At 45.0% G+C, this 23086-nt stretch overlaps 2 protein-coding genes across 2 annotated transcripts; one reads left to right on the top strand and one right to left on the bottom strand.

Moving 5' to 3' along the window:
* Positions 1-4722: 4722 nt before the first annotated feature.
* CLEC14A (C-type lectin domain containing 14A) lies at positions 4723-6117 on the top strand. The gene has a single exon (XM_075711764.1). It carries the CDS (start codon positions 4723-4725, stop codon positions 6115-6117), a length of 1395 nt encoding a protein of 464 aa, XP_075567879.1.
* A 14791-nt stretch (positions 6118-20908) lies between these two features.
* On the bottom strand, positions 20909-22096 carry SSTR1 (somatostatin receptor 1). The gene has a single exon (XM_009491869.2). It carries the CDS (start codon positions 22094-22096, stop codon positions 20909-20911), a length of 1188 nt encoding a protein of 395 aa, XP_009490144.2.
* Between the last annotated feature and the right edge of the window lie 990 nt (positions 22097-23086).

The raw sequence follows: 23086 nt of genomic DNA, 5'->3' as shown, positions 1-23086 counted from the left end.
AGCTAAAAGGCTGGAGCCATGCAAATGGGCAGTGCTGCCAGACTGTTGATCTTCTCCTGCCTTTCTTACTCTCTCTCCAAAGTTTCCAACCCCGAAGAAATCTGTATCATGCAACAGACAGCATTAGGTTTCTTCACCTGTACAGGACAGGTGATAAAGGGAGGTGCACCTTAAGCAGCCTTCCTTTATGCTAGCAGAAAAGAGATGCTGTAGCTGCTTCTGCCATTAGACACTGTTTCCAGGTTTGTGGCAGAACGGGCAGACAGATCCATTTCCAGACATTTCCCTGTATCTCCTTTGGGGATGAGAAGGGTCACCAGCCACTTTAGTGAACTTACTCATGCCCTATGCATCACAGTGTTACACGACCATTTTACTTGTCCCCTTCACAGCCACGCAGATCTCTATTGTGCCATCCACCTACCTCTGCAAAGCAAAACACAGCTCTTAGTAAGAACAGGATACTGTATCTCTCTGTGAGACTACTTCTAATGCAAATGTACCCCCTTAAGCCCTAGCAGTTGAATGCAAGAAAGAATCCACCCTAAAAGGGAAAAGTAGCTTTTTTAATTCAGCCCTTCTCTCATTAGTCCTTAGTAAAAATGTACATATTATTACACGACAGAAACGTTGACATAATGAAACAAAAAACCTAATGGCTCTTAGTAAAATTGTAATTAAAGCAAGCTACTGTTTTTTCAAAGGCTCAGGTCTTACAGGCAGAAGACTAAGGAATGACTATAGCTAAATAAGGCTTTTACTACTGAGCAAAAGAGCTACATTAGGACTTATATTTCAGTCAGTCATATAACATTCATATTCGTATAATAAAGTCTTCTTTATATGTCGAAGTGTAGTTGCCTTACATGTTGACTGGTACCAGCATTTGTGTGTGAGCAGCTAATCCTCTCTTTCAAGAAAGGATGTCTTCAGGAAAAGCCCCTTGAAGACACTTAATGAAAATGTTTTCTTATTTATTTAAAATGGAACCCAGAGAACATTCAAAACCCGAGGACGAGCTGTTTTTCTGGAGATCTAGTAGACCTCTTATTTTTTAAATATTTTGCAGGACTCTTGGGGGCAGCCATAGGACATAAGAGCAGGCATACAGGCAGATCAAGTAGACATACAGCTACTGTCTCTACTTCCTGCTGGCAAAAGCCTTTGGCTTTGGTATGCAGTGTTTTCATCTTTCTGTGCAGTACGAGTTGCTCTGATGAGACTGGACAGCCTGGGGCACTGGTGGCTAACCTGTTGTTTCTAAATTGCAGGTTCAAATATAGCCTAGGAAATTAAAGTCATGGCCTATGTGAAATGAGCTGGTAGTACCCGCCAATTACCTGGCGGAGAGGCCATCCCAGGCAGCGCAAATCATGCCGTTGCTGACAGCTGAGAAGAGAAGCCAGGGAGCAAATATTTTCACAGGCTGAGCTGCATTGTCCTCCCCAGGGACAGAGCCTTAGGTTTGAAGCATAAAAAGGAAATTTTGGGGCTTCTGTATTATTCCTTTTATGTATAAAAGTAGTTTCTATTCAGCTGTAATGAATGAACTCAGTGTTGAAAGAGAAAACAAACTGAAGCTGCAGGATTGCAGGGGCATATTAGGCAAAGCCTTGTCAGCATTCCCCAGCAAGACGGCAGTAGTAAAGCTGTAGCGACCTCTCTTCTCCCCCAAATCTATCAACCACATTTGGGAAAATGGCTCAAGATACTAAGCTGACAGGTATTTGTACAAGCGTAACTTTTGGACATCATCAAGAAACATCAAAGGGCTAAAGGAATGGTTCATTTAGTTTAGGTACATTTAAGGCTAGATCCAGTGAAGAACTAGAGATCTGACTACTAGATGATATAGCTTCCCGATGCAAACTGAACTGCATCTTTCCAGCTCAGAGCGTCAGCAGACAGTGAAGATCTCCCTGTGCTCACCTGCACAGGCACGTGGTTCGGTGCCTCTGTCCTGAGCCACTGTAGAGAAGAACGAACGCGGGAGTGACAATTCCAGTAGGCAGCAGAGCTCTGAAAACACAGCTGCTACAACACTGTAGATTTTGACTTCAGTGGCTGTATCATCTCTACACCTTGATTAACCAAAATTCTGATTTCATCTAGAATTAAGCCAACAGGTTCTTGGTTTGTTATGAAAACCTATTTTTCATATAATCAAGTCTACTGGCACCCAAATCTAATTATGTTCCCAGTAGCATGTAGCAAATTTAACGTAATTCTTTTTACCAAAGCAGTTTAATAGCTCTTGAAATATAAAAATTGTAAGAATATAGGCAATGTTTGGTGTAGTTTCATTACCAAGAGAGACAAAACACCAACTGAATGCAAAGATCTGCCTAAAACCACTTATGAATGTGTGAATTCAGTTTACCCTTAATCAACTCCTTCTATTTCATGTACTTCAAAGTGTTGCTTTGTTAACTCTTACAGTTGTGATAAACAGAATTTCTGTATATGTGATATCCAATAGGGCTGTACAAGCATTTAGTGAGATGCTTCCCCAAAGCAAAAATTAAGTAACTAATAGATGCATATTTTGGACAGAGGCTGATATGTGATTCTTGTATTTTTATATAGGTCTGAAGTAAGTATTTAAATCATTCTACTTATCATAGACTCATAGGATCATAAAACAGTCTAGGTTGGAAGGGACCCTGAAAGATCACCTCATCCAATCTTTTGTGGGAAAGGGAGCCTAGATGAGATTGTCTAGCACTCTGTCCAATTGCATCTTGAAAACCTCCAGTGATGGGGACTCTATCACACCCCTGGGGAGGTTGTTCCAGTGAATGATTGTTCTTAGTTTCTTATATCGAGATAAAACCTCTCCTGGTACAGCTTGTACCCATTGCCCCTTGTCTTCTCCATGTGACTCTTTGTGAAGAGAGAACCTCCGTCCTCTCTGTAGCCAGCTTTTAAGTACTGGAATACTTGAAAAGCCATAAACAATGCTTGGAAGTCTACTTTATTGGGGGTGGGGTGGGGGTGGGGAGTTAATTATTTATAATTCGCCAAACGGGTGAAAACAGAATTTACTTTTTTTTAGTATCTTATTTTTTTGCTTTATTGCAATGTCTGTGCTCAGCTAGGAAATAAGAATGCCAAGGCTATCCAAAATATTGTCAGAAAACGAAGGTTAAAAGCAGCTTCCACCACGCTGCCATTTCTTGTCATCAAATGTTCAGAGAGAAGACAGACAAAACCAGTAATGGCTTGCACATTGTCTCTAACTCCATACCATACGTAGGAGATACACCGGGTACCAGGGATGTACTTTGTATAGAACTTATACAGATGGTATTTTTCCCCTTTACAGCCCTCCCTTCTTCTGTTAATAAAAAAAAAAAAAAAAAAAAAAAGGGAATTTTGTGAATAGAGACCACGGCATGCTTCCTGTGTTCTCTGCTGCCCACGACACAGGGTCTGAGGCAAGTGGAGAAGTGTAACTCTAAGCTTTTGCTTTTCTTCAGTACGGTTTACTGCAGTTCTGCCAATGCACTGGCAACAACAGAAGCTTTGTCCATCAAGACAGTTTCCAGCTGGAAAACTTACAAAATTTACTGAGTATTTAGAATCCATTATGAAAACAGGCTGTGCTTCAGAGCTTCATCACACGGTGTGTCTGTACACCCAAAACATACCGTACCATTCTTTGAGATGTCCAGAGAAAAGTGTACGCCTAGAGTCAAGGAGATCTGTGTAGGTCGGTCACAAGCTGGCTGAATAGGACTCATCATCCACATTTATTCCCTCTGAAGAGAAATTAAATTCTCAAGAAAGGGCTGAACAGATGCAGAGCCTACTAGCGTAGAGCAGTAAGGGCACTTTGTGCAGGACTGATTCCACCTGGAGCCTCGATCCAAGACTGCAGAACTCACACCTCCACAGACTGCAACTACTGATGAAATTTACTTTTTTTTAATTCCGAATAGATCATTTATTTTCTGCTTTTTTCTCCTTTTTTTTTTTTCCTGGGTATTCACACACTAGGAATTGGTATTGTATCACACTCCCAAACTCCAAAACATTAACAGGGGTTCTTCCAAAGTGAAAGCTGGAAAATGAAATGCATACATATGCACATAGTTTTGTGCCACATAAAATGCCTGGGGCAGAGACTCGGATGTGTACTGTATCTGAACTTACACGTGAGGTGACAGCAGGCAGACATCACAGTAACGATTATGAAAATGAGGCAACACACAGACTGCCTACAGAGGAACAGCTGCAGTGGATCAGTTAAACTCATTTAAGAACAAGCTACTGGAAGTCAGTGCGGGGGCTTAACGTCCCGTGCATTTAGGCCAACTTGCTTGAAAACGGTGAGCTGAATCAGTTTTTGTGAGCATTGAACTGCCTCACGTATTGGGAGCTAGGGAGCTGGTTGCACAGCTTCACCCACCCCAGAAACCGCCACCTTTCAAGGAAGAGCTCACGGAAGCTGGCCCGCTTTTCTCCTGGAAGCGCTGTGCAACAGGCTGCCAAGACGGGCCCGGGCACCTCCCGGACACAGGCCTGAGCCGGGGCCCGCCACCCCGGCCCCGCTGCCGCGGCTCCGGGCCTCGCACCCTCCTGCCCCTCTGCCCGCGGAGCAGGCGCCGGGATTTTCCACCCTCGCCCTCCCCCGAGGTTGGACACCCGCCCGCCGGGCAGGGCGAACGCTTCCTGGCTGCGCAGGGCGCCGCTTGTCACCTGCCCGCCAACAAACGGAGGATGCCGAGGTCAACCCCGGCTCCCGACACGCTTCCTCCGGCAGGCCCGGGGGAGGGCCGCGGCCACGGGGACGGCGCTGGGGTGGGCCAGCCCGAGCCGGGGCCGAGCGCCGCCACAGCCGCCGGGGCAGCCCGCGCCCCTCGGCCCGCCGCGCCGCGCCGCGCCGCCAGGATGAGGCGGGCCGGGCCCTGGTGCCTGCTCCTGGCCGCGGCCTGCGCCCTGGGCCGGGCCCCGCCGCCGCGGGCCGCCGTGCGCTGCCAGGCCGCCGGCGCCTGCTTCAGCGCCCGCCTGGCCAACGGCTCCTACGGCGCGGCCCAGGGCGCCTGCGGCCGCTGGCGGGGCGGCCTGGCCTGGCTCAGCGGCGAGCCGGAGCTGCGCCTGCTGCTGGGGCTGCTGGCGGAGGCGGCGGCGGGGCCCGCGCCCTCGCTCTTCTGGGTCGGGCTGAAGAGGTACGCCCCCGCCTGCACCGACGCGGAGCAGCCGCTCCGCGGCTTCTCCTGGGAGGGCGCGGGCGACGGGGCGGCCCGGCGGGAGGTGGCGGCGGCGCTGGGCCGGTGGGCGAAGGAGCCGCTGCAGTCCTGCACCACCACCCGCTGCGCCGCGCTGCAGCTGGCGGCGGGGGCCGGCGGCGGCGGCCCCAGCTGGGGCTGGAAGGAGCGGTCCTGCCAGCGGGAGAGCCAGGGCTACGTCTGCAAGTACCAGTACGAGGGCGCCTGCCCCGACCTGAGCCCCGCCGGCGCCCTCGGCCTCGACTACCGCCTCCCCTTCGAGGAGCGCAGCGCCGGCCCCGGCTTCAGCCCGCCGGGCACCGTGCTCACCGTGGCGTGCCCCGGCGGGGAGGTGCGGCTCACCTGCCAGCCGCAGCGCGGCGGCTTCGCCTGGCGGGGGGCAGAGGAGCCCCTCTGCCCCTGCCCCTCCGGCTACCGGAGCCCCGGCAGCGGGCGGTGCGCCCAGGCCGCCGGGTGCCGCGATGCCGCCGGCGGCTTCGCCTGTGCCTGCACCCCGGGCGGGCGGGGCGGGCCGCCCTGCGCGGCCACGGCCGCCGCCCCCACCGCCGCGGGCGGCCCCGCGGAACCGCCGGGTGCCGAGGCGGAGGGGAGGGGGCCCTCCTCCCCGGCAGCCGGCGGTTCCGCGGGGCCGCCCGCCGCCAGCACCGCCGCCGCCGGCCGAGAGAAGACGGCTGCTCCGCCGCCCTCCTCCTCCTCCAACTACGTTTTCATCCTGGTGACAGTCTCGGTGGTGGTGCTGGTCATCCTGGTCATGACCGTCCTGGGGGTCTTCAAGCTCTGCTTCAACAAGGACTCCGAGGGCCGCGGGCAGAAGGCGCCGCCGGAGGCCGGCAGCAGGGCGGAGGCGGGCTCCGCGGAGCCCAGCGCAGCAGCGGGCGGCGAGTAGCCCCGGGGCGGCGGGGCCCTGTCCCTCGGGGCTGGCCCGAGCAGCGGGTCCCAGCCCGGGGCAGCGCTCGGCTCCCCCGCCTCTCTTGCCCCCGGCCCGGCTGCCGCGGGGAGCCGAGGAGGAGGAGCCCTGGGACTTGGCTGAGCAGGACTTGCAGGTTGTCAGACGTGGGGGCATGCGGCGACCCCCTGTTCAGGGGTTTGAAGCCTTTGGACAGTCGAGAGTATTTGTCGGTCTGAAAAACAGTTATTTGGGTGCTGACATAAGTAAAATATAAATGCAGCGGCCCGGCCGACGGAGCGATTGCTTTTCTGCAGCTGCAACGGTTGTGGGTTTTTACCCTCTCAGAAATTGTTTCTTCGTGTGCCTTATGTGGAGCAAATGTAAAGCGGACTGCTTTGAGTGCTCGCGTCTTGTAAGTTAGAAGCCACTCCTTGTCTGAGTGGTACTTGGAGGCTCTCGTTTTCTTTCTAATTGCTGGAACGTTTGGAGAGGTGAACTGCCATAATTTTGGAGGAAACTGTGACCCTTACTCTTTCAGACAGACATTCTTAAAAACGAAGAGCATTTCTGTACTTAGAAGGTCATTAAATTGCTGAGGAAGTGGGAAGTTAGTGGGGAGTCAGTTTTATACTTCAGCTGATGAAAAGAATAAAGGTTGATTTAAAACCTAAATCACTGCTCTGCTTGTTACTTCATACAATATTAATTTTTATTGTAGTAGAGCAACAAATTTTTCAGTTACAGTTTTTTTCCTAAGGTGTGTCAGCACAAAACTTGCTCTCTGCGTGCAATATGCAGCTACCTTACAATCGGACAAGGTGCTGACAAACTTCGCGCTGTGAGAGGAGTTAACGTGGGTCCAAATACGTCATGCAAATCCCATTCCTTTTAGTCAGATACATTGTTTTCCACTGAGTCCCTTGAGAGTAAGGAAAGACGGATTGACCCTGTGTGCCCCTTTCTAAATGAGGTAAACACTTCCTCTGTGATTTCCCTCGGGAATTCTGGTACAGCAGCTTTCATCCTGGCCGCAGAACTTGCTTCTTTGCAGTTCAGAGCGCTGATGCGCGCTTACTATTATGGTGTTGGTTTTCAATTAAAGTGGTAATGCTAAATATTGATTCACGGTTTTCCAAGTGCAGTAAGACACAACTAACTGGATCTCATCCAAGCCTTTTGGGGTGCGGGGACAGTAGGGAAATATTTTCTTCCCTTAAAAGAACTTTAAGCTCTGAAATGTCTTTTTAAATATGCTTTTTTTGTTTCTTTTCCTCTCCTTAGAGCTGACCTTCTGACTATTGCTTTCCTTTTGTCACTTTCCTGTTGAGTTTGGAGAACTCTGTTTCAAACAATAGTGTGTATTATTACCTGTTTTTCATGCAAGCAAAGATTTGAAGGTTAATCTGGTGTAAACATCTGCTAAGCATAAAGTGTGACATAGTGTGGGTTTTTTCTTTTTCCCTCTCCACTTCATGATGGTAGGCTGTTGCTATCTGGGAGGCAGTCTTTTGCTTTTGTTAAGGGGATCACAGATATTTGTGAGCCATCAGGCTGTCTATAGCCATAAATTCCATTGTATCATGACAGGAATGAAATCCAGCTAGGTGAGAATGCTACTCATTACAAAGCTGTCTCATAATCTGCATACTTTTCTAATCTGTTTGTCCGACATTTGTATTTCAGAAGGCAGGCACTTTTCAGCTTCGGTAGGAGGCTTGATTCTACAGTTAGATGTGAACAGATTTGCAAAATGACTTCACCATTAATGACTTTTGTCTTAATACCACTCCTGTTACTCTCACTGTAAGTAATTGCTTTTAGGGGGTAGTGTATGTGGAGCTCCGTTCTTCTACAAGGAGTTATATAAGCAAAAGCAACTAAGATGAATGAGAGCCTCCCTAAGTTATTATTTCCATGTTTTCCTCTTTCCCACATATCAGATGGCTGAACTCTTAATGGGACTGTACAACTGTCCAGGCATGTTTTTCTAAGCTCTAGAAATACTCTCATTCTCTGTTTCAGTAGTCTTACCAAGCACACAGGTAAGTGCTGCACCTGTAACTGATGACTTCTTTTGGCGTCTCTCAGGGTTTGACTCAGACTATTCAGTTAAAATGTACAAGTTCATGCCTTTTCACTCTTGGCTTCCCATGAAATCACATTTTGATTTCAGAGTTCTTTTTCTCTCACTCAAGATTCAGGATTAGGTATTAGGCATTTGTCTAAAGGACTACACAAGGATTCTGTTATGTTTTCCCTGGTTCATAATTTGACTCAGCTGAAACCAGACTACTTTGTGTCTAAGGACGAGACCCATCTCACCCGATGTAGACATCTCTAACAGCTCATCTAGACTCATCTACTCACCTAGACTCTCTTACAGCCTATGGAGAGAAGTACATCCAATTTCTCTCATTTTAGAATAGATGCTGAAAATAGGGCCAACGAATTGCATCCTAAAAGTGCCATTTCTCTACATCGACTGTACAGAAAACCGAGGGAGGCTACTCATATTTAAATACCTGTTAAACACACATCTAAAATTAAATAAAAAAAATCAGCTAACCTAAGTCTCCAGCTGTGCAAGTCACTTTTCTAAAAGCAAGCTCACAGTGCCTTGTGCCTCTTCAAGGCATGGCTAAATGTCCATAATTTTACCATGGCTTCTATTGGTTTTGCTTGTTTTGTCTGATTGGGTTTTTTTACCTTCTTTTTGCAGTCAGTAGAATACGAAGCCAGTGGCATTTGGATTTGATTGGAACCTGAGCAGGTTTGAAATGCATGAATTTCTCTTCCTCTAATGGTTCAGACCAGGAAGTGGATGGTTTGGGAGAAAGGATAAATCATTTTTGCTTTCCACTCTCGATTTAAATTGTGTCTTTCTTAAATAGGAAACCAACAGATAACTCAACTCTTGGCCAACTCTTGGCTTATATCGCAACTGTGATTCAGTGGTCTGCAAGGCAGATTCAGTGCAGGTTTGGTGTTTACATCCATAGGAGGAGAGTAAGTAAGGTCATAATGAGTACAGATGATCATAACAAGGATTGATATAATAAAAGTGTCTGGTTATGAAATTGGATGCAACTTCCTTTTAATTCTTGTGTAACACCATATGTAAAACACACAATCAAGTGTAAGTATTTTTCCAAAACATAGCAGAGATGGAGACAAATCCTGACCTTTTCCCTCATGTTATATACGTGTCCTTTGACTAAAGTCATTATATAAGCATATTATATTGCAACTGCTTTTCCAGTATGGAAAAAGCATTATTTCATCCCATATTAAAACCATATAAATCACATAAAAACTTTGTATCTGTGAGTTTTACAATGGATACATTTGTATGGAGGATTTTAAATAATTTAGTACTTTAAATTCTGATGGTTCATATTAGGTGTTTTTTTTTCAAATTGTAAATTCCCAGGGATGATGCGTAGTGTTGTAGACCCTGGCTCTTGGCTAGAGGACTGGATGTAATAATGTAATTGTAATGAAACGGTGGACACAAGAATCTGTGAGTCCACATTTAGAAATGGTGATTTCTGCATGGAGCAGGGATGCCCAAACCTCTCATCTATCACAGTGGTCCAAAAAGTGTCCCCTGTTGCCAATTATTAGATCTAATTTTTAGATTTCCTTAATTCCTCCAAAGATAGTTTGACTGGTAGGCGCATCACCTGTCAACTGTGCATTTTATTCATGAACATGTGATGAATTTTGAATGGTTTGTATTCATGAAATAATCAGAAATAAAATTTTAATTTTCCCAAAATTTTTAATAATGATTTCTACTGCTGAGGGCTTGATTAAGTGTGTTATGGGATTAAAGTGAAATCTAAAAGCAGACATGGGCAAAATTCAAATACTTCAAAGAACTTTTCTCCTTTTTTAAGTGTAGTACATAGCTTAAAGAAGATGAAAAAATGAATGGATTCTGTGCTTCCCCCAGGAAGTGTAATTTCCTATCTCTTAATCAATTTTTTTCATGTTTTCAGACCTCATTATCTTTCCTCATTTATTGAATGGAGCTTAATCACTGGTACATGCAACTTAGTTCCTTCTAGAAGTAATATTTTCTATTTCTTCAAGATGTGGATATTTTTCAAGGCTGTAGAGTGGTGATTCATACACTTCTCTAATGATACATGACTGACTTGAAAGGCAAACACAGCAAGGCAGCAACAGTAACCACTCTCCCAGGGGTTCAAAATAGGTTAAATGCCTTTCCTTCTTCCCCCAACGCAGCCTTGCCCTTCTCCTCTGGGCTTGTAGAGCTCTGCCACCGGGAGATTGCAAAGTGAACGGGGAGTCATCTGTTTGCAAGCAAGTCTTTTTCTTTTTCCGTATTGCAGACTTGAAGGATTGCTTTGCTGTAGGTGATGTATCTGAAGGCAGCAGTGGAGGTGGGGAAGGCAGAGACGTGGTGGTCCCACATTTATTATGTCCTTTCCCTTCTGCCACCTGCCAGTCCTTTTGCATTGCAAGTCTGAGGCAGAAGGGTGGGGAAACAACTGCTGTTATGGAAACAGCTACTGTTATGTATTTCATGGATAACGTAAAGAGCGAGAATCCTGCCAGTCCAGGGAGGGGATGAGCTGAGGAGGGAGACATAAGACAGACAGGCAAGTATCCATCTTTACCAGAATGTTATCCATCTTTATGAGGATGCATCCGTCCTTACCATCCTCTCGCTGCATATTTTTTCAGGTGTTTGTTACTCAAAATGCGGTGGTTTGCAAACAAATAAACATTTTCAGTCATTAATCCAGGAACAGCACATGGGCTGTAATATGTCAGAAAAGCATGGTTTTGTTTTTGGAACATAACCAGCAGGTCTCGTGTTTTGGACTGAGAAGAATGGTCTGCACTGTTCCCTGGAATGTGACATAGGAGCATAAGAACAGATAGTTTGAGTGAGATTAAAAGTCATCTAAGTCGGTAATGTCTCTGTGACAATAGCAAATGCTTTAGGAAATAGAATAGGAAATCTGACATCTGTGACACTTCTCCTAGGTGCTCTAAGGTTGCAAGACTTTGAGTTTGATACTGAGTTCATGTCACACTTGGTGGACTTCCATCAATTTGTCTAACAGAGTTTTGATTCGATTTATTACTTTTGGCATCCAACCATCCTGTATCAATTAGTTCCACAATTTATTTATATGTGACATAAAAAAGTAGACCAGTTCATCTTCTTGATTTTCCATACCTTTTCCGTACACTCCTTCACTCATCTCTATCTCGAGTTGAGGAGTCTATTTAGTTTCTTTTTTAGAAACAATTCTCTAGATCTGATTGTTTTGTTATTCTGTTTTGCACCTTTTCTTATACTGTTAGATTCCTTGTGAAATCCACATTTGGAAACTCTTGGAGATACAGGTACGGTATAGTCTTCTATGATGGCATAACAGTATCTTTTGTTTTTTAAAAGTTACTAACATAACCATTTGTTTGTTTTGACCTCTGCAGAGAACTGTGCTGATGTTTTCAAAGAATTATCCCTCAGGTTTTTCCCAGATCATTTATGAGAAATTTGAGCAGGACAAGCCCCAGGACAGGGGCTTCCAGCAGGTTTCACCACAGTTAATAGTACAGCTCTTTCATTAGGGAATTCCTTCTGAATTCTTAGGGGAGCACAAGCCTCTGCTACAGTTTTGTACTGTCCACTGTCTGATTTACTCCAAAACTCCTACAAAATCTTCATTCTAATGAACTTCCACAGACTTATCCATTGCCCCTCTTTCCCTGCCTCCCCCCCACCCCCCCCAAAAAAAAAAAAAAAAAAAAAAGGGATAGTCCATAATGAACAGAGGCAAAAAGATTTCACGGCTTTTTCCCTATGTCTCTTTCTTCCAGAAACACTCTGAAATACAATCATCATTCATCAGCAGTAAGTACACTGGTTGGTTTCCTGCTCTACTGGATTTTGCATTAGTAGTTGCTATGTCTTTAGGCAGATGTTCCTCTAAATTTTTTTTTTGGCCTGCTTTAAAACTTCACTATTTATTTGCTAAAGTTCACCCTTTCTTCTGTTTTCTTTATTTGTACTTGATTTCAGCTTTAAATTATGTCCTTTTCTGTTGTATGCTGCTTAACCTTTTAGAGTTTTTGAGGGGAAAGTGGTCTTCTAATGTCTTCTTTTGATAGGTAATCTGTGTTTAATCTGATCCCCTAATATAATAAATAGTCCCAGTGCTACATGCAAGCCTTTAGCCTTTTAGCTGTTCCTTTTAATTTCTTTTTAGCATCCTTCTTAATTTATACTCAGCTCCCTGCTTTGAGATTAAACATTGACATAGTGAATGTTTTTAGCTTTTTTTACTCAAAGTTGTTCATTTTAGGTATGTTGTAGTCAGTGTTCAGCCAAATAACGTCCATTCTTAGGACAAAATCAGGATCTGTTTCTTCTGTTGTGTGTCATCTTACTAATTGTGTCAAGAATGAATAATTAAAGATGTCTGGAAATTTAGTTACGAGTCAGTCTGTCATGATAGCAGTCCACAAAAAAAAAAAAAAAAAAAAAAGTTTTGTTCTTCGTGTTTAAATTCTTCCCTGTCCAAGCAAGTAATGAATTGTGTGTACGTAGTGCATGTAGCTTTTTCTCAGAATATAAGCCTCCTAGGTTTCATGGCAATAACCCTTCCAGCTCTGCAGTGTTAGTGGTGGCACTTAAAGTGAATTGATTCTCTTTCAATTATACCTAACCACTGAGATGAGGAAGCAGATTCTGTTCCATTTGAAGCAATTCAGATATCCTAAGAGAATAAGTAATCATAAGAACACATGCATTAGTCTTCCTAAGTGAAACAAAGTTGGTTTTCATTCTTTTCTAGATTCTGAAGCTTAAAGGGATGTGAAGATAATATACAGCATGGGCATCAACCTATTAATACACAGTGTGCTTTATGGTCTGTTCTCCGCTATACTTAGTGACATTGTATTATAAGATATCCAAAACTTTTACATCACAAGTCCTCTTTTACTTACCTGTACATCAGACAGATACTAATGAGGACGCTTTAATTTCTTTCAGATAAATTGACCACACTGTTAAATCCGTTGCAATTCCATAAATCCAGTTTAGATCTCTCGAAAGAACATCCTACTGACTTGTCATATAAAGTCAACTTTGCTGCAGTAAAAGACAAGAACTTGGGTTTAAATGCATAATCTTCTTTTGTGTTAAAAATTAAAGTATACATATATTGGTATACATTTACAGAGAATATGCTTTCCTAGTAAAATTTGAGACTGTGAGAATATGTTTTTTGAGCAAAATTTTGTCTGGTCAAGACAAGTTCTTCTGTGGACTTTAGTATCTATTTCAGTGCAAATATGACTGACAGATATTTTTCCACAAATATGAATGTATCAAGAGATTTTCTTCCATGCTTAGGGAGTTTATTCTCTTGCTGGTTTATCTATCTGTTTTCTGCATTGTTTTCCTAAGTTTCTAGCAATTCCATAAAGTACTTAAATTATCACTTGGTTCTTAGGAAAAATACCTGCATACTTTCTAACCTTCAAAAAGAACAGCCTGCTTTGAAAATAGCAGCTGACATAAAAAGCAAAACTTCATCTTTCTTGCTGAGTTGGAAATTTATGTATTTGCTGTACCCTAAACAATCTAAATTAATTATGTGAAAGAGCCAAGTCCTGCTTTATAATGCCTCTACTGAACTCTGGTTTTGGGGTTTTTTTTTTTTTCCTCTTTTCTTAACAAAATGGCCTCTCCTGGGCATCCCACCCTTGATTTTTCTCCATTCCAGATTCCTTCTTTCTAAGGCTGTTCAGTGTCAGATATCCACCAGTTTTGCCTTATTTCATATCCATTCTCCCCAAATATCCAGTCTTTTGCCCAGATGTGAATGTATCTTGAATGTGTTGCCTGGTCTTCTATGACACCCCATAAAGCCCTGCAAACTTTCCACCTTCTTTTCCACCATAAATAACAGGAACAAAACCAGTGACAATTAAAATCCCACCTGTCCCCCACACCTGTAACAACTTCACATGAAAACATCTGAGAGAGCCTTTCCCACAACTTTATTTCCCAGTTAACTGATGAGGATTTCATACAATCTTGTATTAGTACAAATAGCAGATGAGATTCAGTTTCTTCTGGACTCACTATGTGATCAGTTAACAGCTACTGGCATAAAAATTAAAACAAAGTATATACTGTGCCATCAAAAAAACCCCCATTCTCTGTGTTTCTTACCTTTCATTTCATTGAATTTTCTTTCATTCATTCATGCGGTCTTGCAATTGATTTGTGTAATTTGTATAAATCTAAGGCATGAACCATAGACTAGATCTTTAGCTGATGTAGCTGTTCAAAACATCACTGACATCAGCTATTGATAGTAGCCAAGAGTCTTCAATGGGTAAATAAGCAACTTTTCTTATGAAGACACTTGAGTTTATAGAAAGAATACAAAATGGTATAGAAAATACAAGGCATAAGATAATAAGCATGTTTTAATATCAAAGTTGTTCTAGTTTTTATGAAGACTCATCAAAAAAAGCTTCTTTACAATATTGTCCAGTAAGTTTAGCTTCTAAAAGTGTCTCTTCTCTTTCTGTGACTAAATGATGTGCAAAATAATTCTGCTGCAATGTTAGGAAAATAAACTCACTAATACTGGTATTGATTTTTCTGCTCAATAAAGTAGTGCTTTTCAAATTTTTCTTTTATCCATGACTTGTCTCTCATTGACTGGATAAGGGGGCAAGTTCCATCTATGTCTGTTTTTAGCAGAAACCAGAGCAACAAGATCCCCAGCTTTTAGCTGGTACTCTGATAGATAATGCACCTTTTGTATACATTTACAATGTATTATAACCTGTTTATCCCAATTAAATAATGAAAAGACCATAATCATAGCCTCCATTAGTCTTCTGGTTTAGACCTCAGATGGAGATGTTCCTCTTATCCTAGCTGAGGAAGGGTGTGCTTGGTCCATGCAGTAGGCATGGAGAGTGATTTCCTGAAGTGCTGGGCAATTGCAGCTCTCAGTGAGTGCTAGCCAGCTCCAAACTTTCTGAACATCAAAGGGATATCTCCAAATATAGCCACTCCAGTTCTAAATCAAAGACTAGTCATGTTTTTTTTTTTTCCAAGATTCCGTCCTCTACCAGCTCCAACCTCTCCAGCCATGGACTCACCTCCTTAGTAGAATTAATGCTCCAATTTCCTCTACACACCAGAGCTGCATAAAAGCAAACCAAAGACTTACTATTGCCTAAATAGTAAAATTGTGCTGCCTAACTGTCCAGCAACTGGAATCTGAATTTTACTAATCATTAATTCCTTTATAATTAATATACATTCTAATTCATCCCTTTACATGTTGGATAACAGACCAAATAGGATGTTTAGATATTTTACAAGAAGGAAGCATATATATGCGCATGCATGTTGTGTGTGTGTACACACATACATACTTGCTTTGTACAGCTTTGCCACGTTTTGAACTATTCCAGCTGACTGGCAATCATCTGAGCTTGCTGTTGTAAATTCGAGTACCTGCAAGTCTTGCATGAATCAGTTGAACTTGTGGCCCTTTGCTTTTATCAGTCTGTCAGCACCGGCACTGATGTTACTCAGCATTGTTCAGCATGCAGTGCGTTACAGCCCCCTTGCAGAAGCTCACAGCTTCCCTCTCGGTTGTCTTAGAGAGTTTTATGATTGGTAGGGCTCATGTGTACACTGAAAACAGCACTGTCACCAGCACTGTAAGCAGAGCCGATACAATCCAATTACCGTGATCATCACAGTAATCATCAGTTCCCAAGTCATAAATCTGGTAATTCTTATCTGGTAATGCTATGCATTTGGGCACTTTTTTCTGAGCCTTTCTAGTTAGGAAGCTCAAGAACCCACAGAGTGACCCTAAGTCATATTACATAGCATAAGAACCTGTATAGGATAGACTTTTGGGGGGAAAAGGGAGAGTAGAACAGGTCTTCTGTACATCTATATTGCTTTCAAGATGACTCTACCCATCATAGACATGATATAATGACAAATGTATTCCATCCACACTGGAAATGAAAACCTATATATCTCAAGTAGGATACACTGCCTTGCTGTCTCTTCTTCATGGTTGCTTCCTACTCTGCCAAATCCAGATTTTACGTTTTTGGGGAAACAAGGCTGGAAGGGGGTGGGCCTAGTTAGCTTTTATTGAAAAGAACCTTTCTTGTCAAAACTGTGCTGGGTTTGTAACCATCTAGTGACATACTTGGAAATACTCTGTGATTCCCCTGTTCTTCCTGGCTATTTCTCTCAACAAAATATAATACTTAAAAGCATTATTCTCAAAGAGAAATGTAATTAGTAAATTGCACCTTCTTCCTGTGGCTTAGCCTACAGTTATCAGTCTAACAGGGCTCTGTGTTGAAGAGGATGGAAGTGCTGAATATACAATAGAGCAGAAATATTTTACTCTCCTCTAGAGATTCATAATTCACATTCTTGTCTGTAGAGCCCTCGAGTCAGGGAAGGTTTCTAGGGGCTGAAATCACAGAGTTTAGAACATTGGATTGAAGTTTCTTTCTTGGCTAATTTCTTCTGGCTTTTTTTTTAATTACTTTTCTTGGATTTTTTTGGCAGGATTTTAAGACAGTAATTTACACTGCTGTTCTGGAAACATGGCAGAGAAAAGTCAAATCTTACATAACTTATCAGTGAGTCATTTTATTTCAGTAAGATTTAGTTTAATATTTAAAATTAGGATGCTGATTTTTGGAAACTGGTTAAAATACAGTATATAGTCACAGTGTTAATAGAGTGTGCCACATACATTTGAAATGCAGACTTTTAGTTCAAAAACAACCAGAAAGCCTTTTAGTTTATTCTGAATCACTGGAAACCTGGCATTTCAGAAATGCTTACCTCACATTCAGAAATCTGATTCTCCTTCTCTGTGAAGAAATCAGATGGGTTCTTTAAGTGTTGAATGCAAAGAAACCATACACTGTGTGATGTTCTCTGCTGTAGGGACCATCTCAAGAGGCAGAGGATCTACATGTGGCCATCACTTTTTCCATCCACAGCCCAGATACAAAGTGCCTCTGCGACCAGTCTGGTTCAAGCCCACTAACTGCACATAGCAGTCAGCCCCAGGGTTATGAGAAGTGTCATCTTTGCTACTGAGCTGGGAAGCCTAGTGAGAAAGGAGAGTAATTTCCCGCATACCCTCCTTTGAGTGGGAAAATGCTGCAGAGCTATGTGATGATGTGCCATGTGAAGGCCATTCTCTCTTTGTGTGTACCACGGGAAGTAGTCCAGTCTATTGACTAGATACTATTCAGAGCTATCACACTTTTAGGTATAGGTCTTAGGCTAAACAAAGAACAACAAAAGTTGTTGTGGCACAGGGCCAATTTCCATGACATATATTGCAGTATTTTTAAAATATTAAGCTCATGGGTAAAATGCAGCAGCATACCACTGGTTACAAATTACAGTTTACCCATTTGTAGATTAATTATGTTATAGCTGTATAAAGAGGCAAAATGTCACCAAGAAGTATGTCACTGTACTCTTTTTTTTTTTTTTTTCAGTGAATTAAGCATTAGTTCAAATCGTTTCCATATGAAATCTGAAGACTCTTATTTGCAATTTGGAAAGCATTAAAAAGAGATCTGTTTGTTTTCTGGTCCACATAATTTCATGAGGACAACTTTTTTTTTTTTTTTCCTTGCAGTTATGTTCTACTATTGGGAATAATAAAACAGAATTAACTTTTTCTTCCAAAGCAAATTAAGAGTGATTTACAGCTGTTGGTCACCTCTCCCACTGCCAGAGTCAAACTAAACTCAGGGTGAAAAAATAGCAGGAAGAACTGTTAGTTTAGGATAAACAGATTTTGTTTCCAGCTGAAACTATAGAGGGTGTTTTAGCCAATAATCATACGGGCACTGCTGGCTGGAAGTGAATTAGCGCATCTATCTGAAGGAAAGCCTGACATCTACTGAGGCACCAACAGCCTCTGCGGCAGCACCCGGCTACTCTGCCAAGTATGAACAGCACCCCACTGTGCTTTGCCTGGGAGAACTGAAATAAAAGTGTACATGTTGGTAGGTGTGCAGGCATCCATCACAGATTTGTTTAAAGGCAAAGTAAAGAAAAAAAATTAAAAAGAAAAAAAAAAAACAAACCAGGCTCAGCTTTTCATCAAAGCTGAGTATCGGGTATGAATCACTGCTTCTTAACTCTTGCTTCATCATCTCTGATGTTAAACAAATCCAACAGTAGAAAGTAGTCCGACTGTCTATTTAATCTGACCATACATAACAATATGTCTGGGTGAAAAAGGCAACATAAGATTATGAGATTTATACCATTTTGAAGAGATTGTGAGTGGGATTTTAAGTGAAGCTCTACAAATAGCACCACGTGGTATTGTGGAGCATTTTACTGTTTTGACAGATGTTTGGTTTCTGTGAAAAGTTAAATAAGCTTATAAAGAGATTTCGTCCTTGTTTTTCCCCATGTGTGCATGTAAAACATTACCAAAATTAGTGTTTGCGTGTTTTTCTTTAAATGAGGTCCACTGGGAAGTAAAAGAAAAGAAACTGTACAATTGTTAAAGCTTTTCACAAAATATTTTAATAAGGATGTAACAGATTCCACGTTAGCAGTTTTTAAACTAAAAGGAGCTGACTCACTGTCCATTGAAGTGAATTAGTATTTTTTCTCTCATTTCAATGGGCTTTGAGTCAGACAACTTTGAAATACTAAATTTATACATTCATTTAACAGTACCTAATTTTTGGTGAAAGAAATGTACAAAGTAGTATCTTGCTTTTTGCTGCTGAGAAAAGTTAAAGGGTATAATTTAACAAAAACCTGTACCAAGTCCACCACCACAAATGCTAGATGCCTTAGTTGTCAACCTTACACTTAACAGTGTACTTAAGCACCGTAGCTACCAGTATGATGCTACGGGTATGCTGTTGCTAGAGATTTTTCCCAACCTCTTGCTTCAGATTGCCAGTAGTTATAATTAATACAACCACGGTATTGTGCTAGAGAAGAGATTTGTCTCAGCTACTGGGACACCTGCCACTGTGTGACACTGTTAACATAGGTGGTAGAAAGCAAAAAAACATAGATGCTTATTTCAACATGGTCCGTGCCAATTCTTACATCTGGGATAAGAGGGAGCAGAGATAGAAGGGTTTGTTTAATCAGCTGTCATTTATCAAACAAGAAAGCTTCATTCGTCTATACAAAAATTGTTCTGCCATGAGAGAGGAAGAGAGAAAATTCAAGAAAGAGAATTTTTGTGGGGGAGACACCGTAGATGAAAGAGTTAGAAAAAGTGACAACCTTTTCATCTGGAAAGGAGCCTTCTTGAGCATCACCCATTTTAAATACAACCTTGCAAGTAGCCACCACAGACATAAGTACACAGTATAAATTGCCTCAGAGAAACACATTCACAACACAGTGACAAGAATCAAATAAAAAAAAAATAAAACAAAAAGACGTCTGGCACACACTGAAAACAAGAATTTTCAGAAATGAAACATTAAGAAGCTCTGGGCCAGTATATTACATTGGCAACATATGAAACCCATTTTATTTTTTTAGTGCAACAGAAGAAACGAGCTAGGGTAATAGCTATTATCAAAGAGCTACCTTTTTTGTCAAGTATTTATTTCAGAGCCTGATGGTGATTTTGAAACTAATCCCTCTTTTTCCATATAGGCTGAAGTGACCTTGCGGCCACCCAGGTCATTCAAAACTGTCTCAGCTCCCTTCGTTGCTGTTTCACAGCTGATGGAGCAGGCGCAAGACAATAGCTTCACAGTCTAGCGCTCCCTTTAAACTTTATTATTAGCACACTTTATTGTATGTATGGACACATTTAAACATTTCCCAGCTCACTGCTCTCCCCAACTCCAGGCTCAGTGCTCTGCTCCCTGTGAGTCACAGGACTGTTTATCTCCTGTTATCAGCAACCTGCTGTGCAGCTCTGAAACACAGCAATAATCAGATTTTTTTCCGGAGACCTTTTCTGCCCTGCTTCCTGCGAGTGTAGCACAGAGAGCCAGAACCCCAGTGAGGTGGAAGCTGTCTGCAAAGCAAAAGATGGCTCCATGACTATGCTGCTTCTTTTCTCGGGGCCTTTTTGCTCCCCGCTTTCTTTTTTATTCTGGGGGGGGGGGGAGGGGGGGCAGGGGGAGAGAGAGAGGCTACTTGCTCCTTCCTGAAGGAAGGCAAGGTGTGTGTTGGGGGGGAATTTTCCCAGCATTTCTACTCTCTGAAGGGGATGTGTGTACTGACAGATGCTGTGAGCAGGGTCGCTTTCAGCTGGGGGGGAGTCTGAGCCTGAATGCTGGGGGCTTGACTGAGGCAGGCTCTACTCAGTGGCCTGGGGGGGTCCCACCAACCGAGAGGGAGGGCAACCTGTACAAAAGGTGAGGGGAGACTCACTGTGGGACCCGTACAGCCACTCGTCAGACACAGAGAGGGGTGGCAGAGCCTGGCTGCCAGACCCTAAGTTGACCCACGAGTGCGGCAATTTGCTAAGTGGGTGTCAAAGCATCAGTGAACGCACCCGCTCTCAAGGGAGGCGGTCGGGGGGGGTGGATGGGGCAGCAGACCGAGGACGTGGGGTTTTCTTTGCTCCTTCTCATGCCAGACACCACTGTTGGTGGGCAGGACCAAAACCCCCTCCCTCCCAGCCACCCCATGCCACAGCCCTGGCCTCGCTCACCCTCCTGCTGGGGTGCAGTAGGGGAGCAGGGGGACAGAAATGCTTCCTCAGAGGGTGGTAATCCTGGAGGTGCAAGTGCCATTCCTGTACATGCTCCCTGACTCCAAGTTGTCTGGGGGAAAGTCCTCCATGCTGTACGCCCTGCTCTTGAGGGCAGTGGCATAGTAGTCGATGGGTTCCTCTGCAGCATTGTCCATCCAACTGAGGCAGAGCAGCCGCTGGAAGGACCGTTTGAAGTTGTCCGAGAGAAAGCCATAGAGGATGGGGTTGGCACAGCTGTTGGCGTAGCCCAAGATGACGGAGAGCTGACTGATGGTGGCATCATCCTGCTCTACAAAGACATTGACCAGCTGCACGATGTAGAAGGGCATCCAGCAGATGACAAAGACCATCACCACCATCATGACCATGAGGGTGATCTTGCGCTCCGAGCGTTTGCGTTGCTGCCAGCCAGCCTTCAGGGCCACCATGCGCATCTTGGCAATGATGAGGATGTAGCAGAGGCAGATGGCCACCACAGGCAGCAAGAAGCCCATCAGAAAGGTGTAGACCACAAAGACCACCAGCCACCTCTGGGTGGGCTCTGGCATGAGCATGTTGCAAGCCACCGTTCCATCGCTGTTGGCCGCCGTGTTGGAGAAGATGATGATAGGCAGGATGATGAGGATGGAAAGCACCCAGACACCCAGATTGACCATCTTAGCCACAGTGGGCCGGCGGTACCTAGCCGCCTTGATGGGGTGCACCACAGCAATGTAGCGGTCCACGCTGAGCACGGTCAGGCAGTAGATGCTGGTGAACATGTTGATGGCATCCACGCTGAGCACCAGGCGGCAGAGCAGTGAGCCGAAGGGCCAGTGGTGCAGCAGGGTGGAGGTGACCAGAAAGGGGACGCTGAGCATCAGCAGCTCGTCCGCGATGGCCAAGTTGAGGATGTAGATGTTGGTGGCCGTCTTCATCTTGGCATAGCGTAGGATCACATAGATGACCATGGAGTTGCCGCACAGCCCCACCAGACATACCACGGAGTAGATGAATGAGATGAGGATGGCGCTGCCCTGAGACTCGCTCAGGGTGCTGTTCGGGGCGCCGGAGGAGTTCCTGCCGCCCGAGTCCATGCCCCCCGCCGCCGCCTCCTCCGAGGCGCTGCCGGCTCCGCCGCCACCGCTGCCGCTGCCGCCGCTGCCGCTGCCTGCACCGCCCGGAAGCCTGGTGCAGGTGCCATTGGGGAGCATCCTCCGCCCGGACCTCCCCGCCCCCGGCTCAGAGCAGCAGGCGCCTGCCGCTGGCCGGGCTCGGCATCCCGGCAGGGCTCCGGCCGCGGCGGCTCCGGGGCGCTGGCATGGGGAAGCAGGCGGCTGCCGGCGCCGCTCCTCCGAGTGGCAGTAATTGCTGCTCCCCGGCTGGTGAATGATTAATAGGTAGCGGCGCGTCACCAGCTACGAAAAGGAGGACGGAAAGAGGAAAAAAAAAAAATGCTGGAGGAGACGTAAGTGGGTGTCCCTCCCACCCCCCCCCCGCCCGCCCGCCCGCCTCCCATCCCGCCCTCCGGCTGTTCGCAGCTCTGGCAGCTCCGGGGCTGCCGGAGTGCGGCCTCCCCCCGGTCCCCCCCGCCTCCCCCCCCCCGCCCCCGCAATGCTGCCCGACCCCATACTGCAATCCCCATCCACTGTTGTTTCCCGCACCCCGCACTGGTCGCCCCCCATCCAGCATCCTCTCCCGCTCCGTTCTGCACTGCTTCCCCTCCATGGCACCTGGGTCTGGGCCAGGGCCACCCCAGGCAAAGGGACCACCATTTCTCCTTTAGGAAAAAAGCCTGGGTCATGAGTGGGTGGGTGATGTTACCTGGGCAGGCGTGCCTCATGCCTACACAGCTGCTGTAACCCTCTCCTGTCACCACACCGTGCATGTTGCCAACCCCATGGCGCTGGCACCAGGCATGGCACTGACTACAATGGACCACATAACCTTCAACCCTAAGTGCCCAGCACTGCCTGAAAACAGCAACGGCCATGCCTCCGACCAGCACGCAGCTCCGTGCCCCCGACCTTGTCCTGTCCCACCACCACCAGACATTGCGCACTAGCACCATCCAATACTTTGCAGCCCTGCCCCTCTCCACATGCTCAGTCCTGAAACATGGCTCCCCTGTCCCATTCTGACACACCAGCACGTGCTCTGCCCCTGTCCATCACACATCCACCAGTGCAGGCACCAGTTTGCAC

The sequence above is a fragment of the Pelecanus crispus genome, chromosome 6 (genome assembly GCF_030463565.1).
Source record: "Pelecanus crispus isolate bPelCri1 chromosome 6, bPelCri1.pri, whole genome shotgun sequence".
Classification (NCBI taxonomy): Eukaryota; Metazoa; Chordata; class Aves; order Pelecaniformes; family Pelecanidae; genus Pelecanus; species Pelecanus crispus.
Note: the sequence above shows the minus strand (reverse complement) of the source record. Positions and strands in the feature narration are given on the sequence as shown.

What these genes read in the sequence shown, in the direction of transcription:
- CLEC14A (XM_075711764.1), top strand. Translation starts at nt 4,723, where the DNA reads ATGCCGAGGTCAACCCCGGCTCCCGACACGCTTCCTCCGGCAGGCCCG.
- SSTR1 (XM_009491869.2), bottom strand. Translation starts at nt 22,096, where the DNA reads ATGCTCCCCAATGGCACCTGCACCAGGCTTCCGGGCGGTGCAGGCAGC.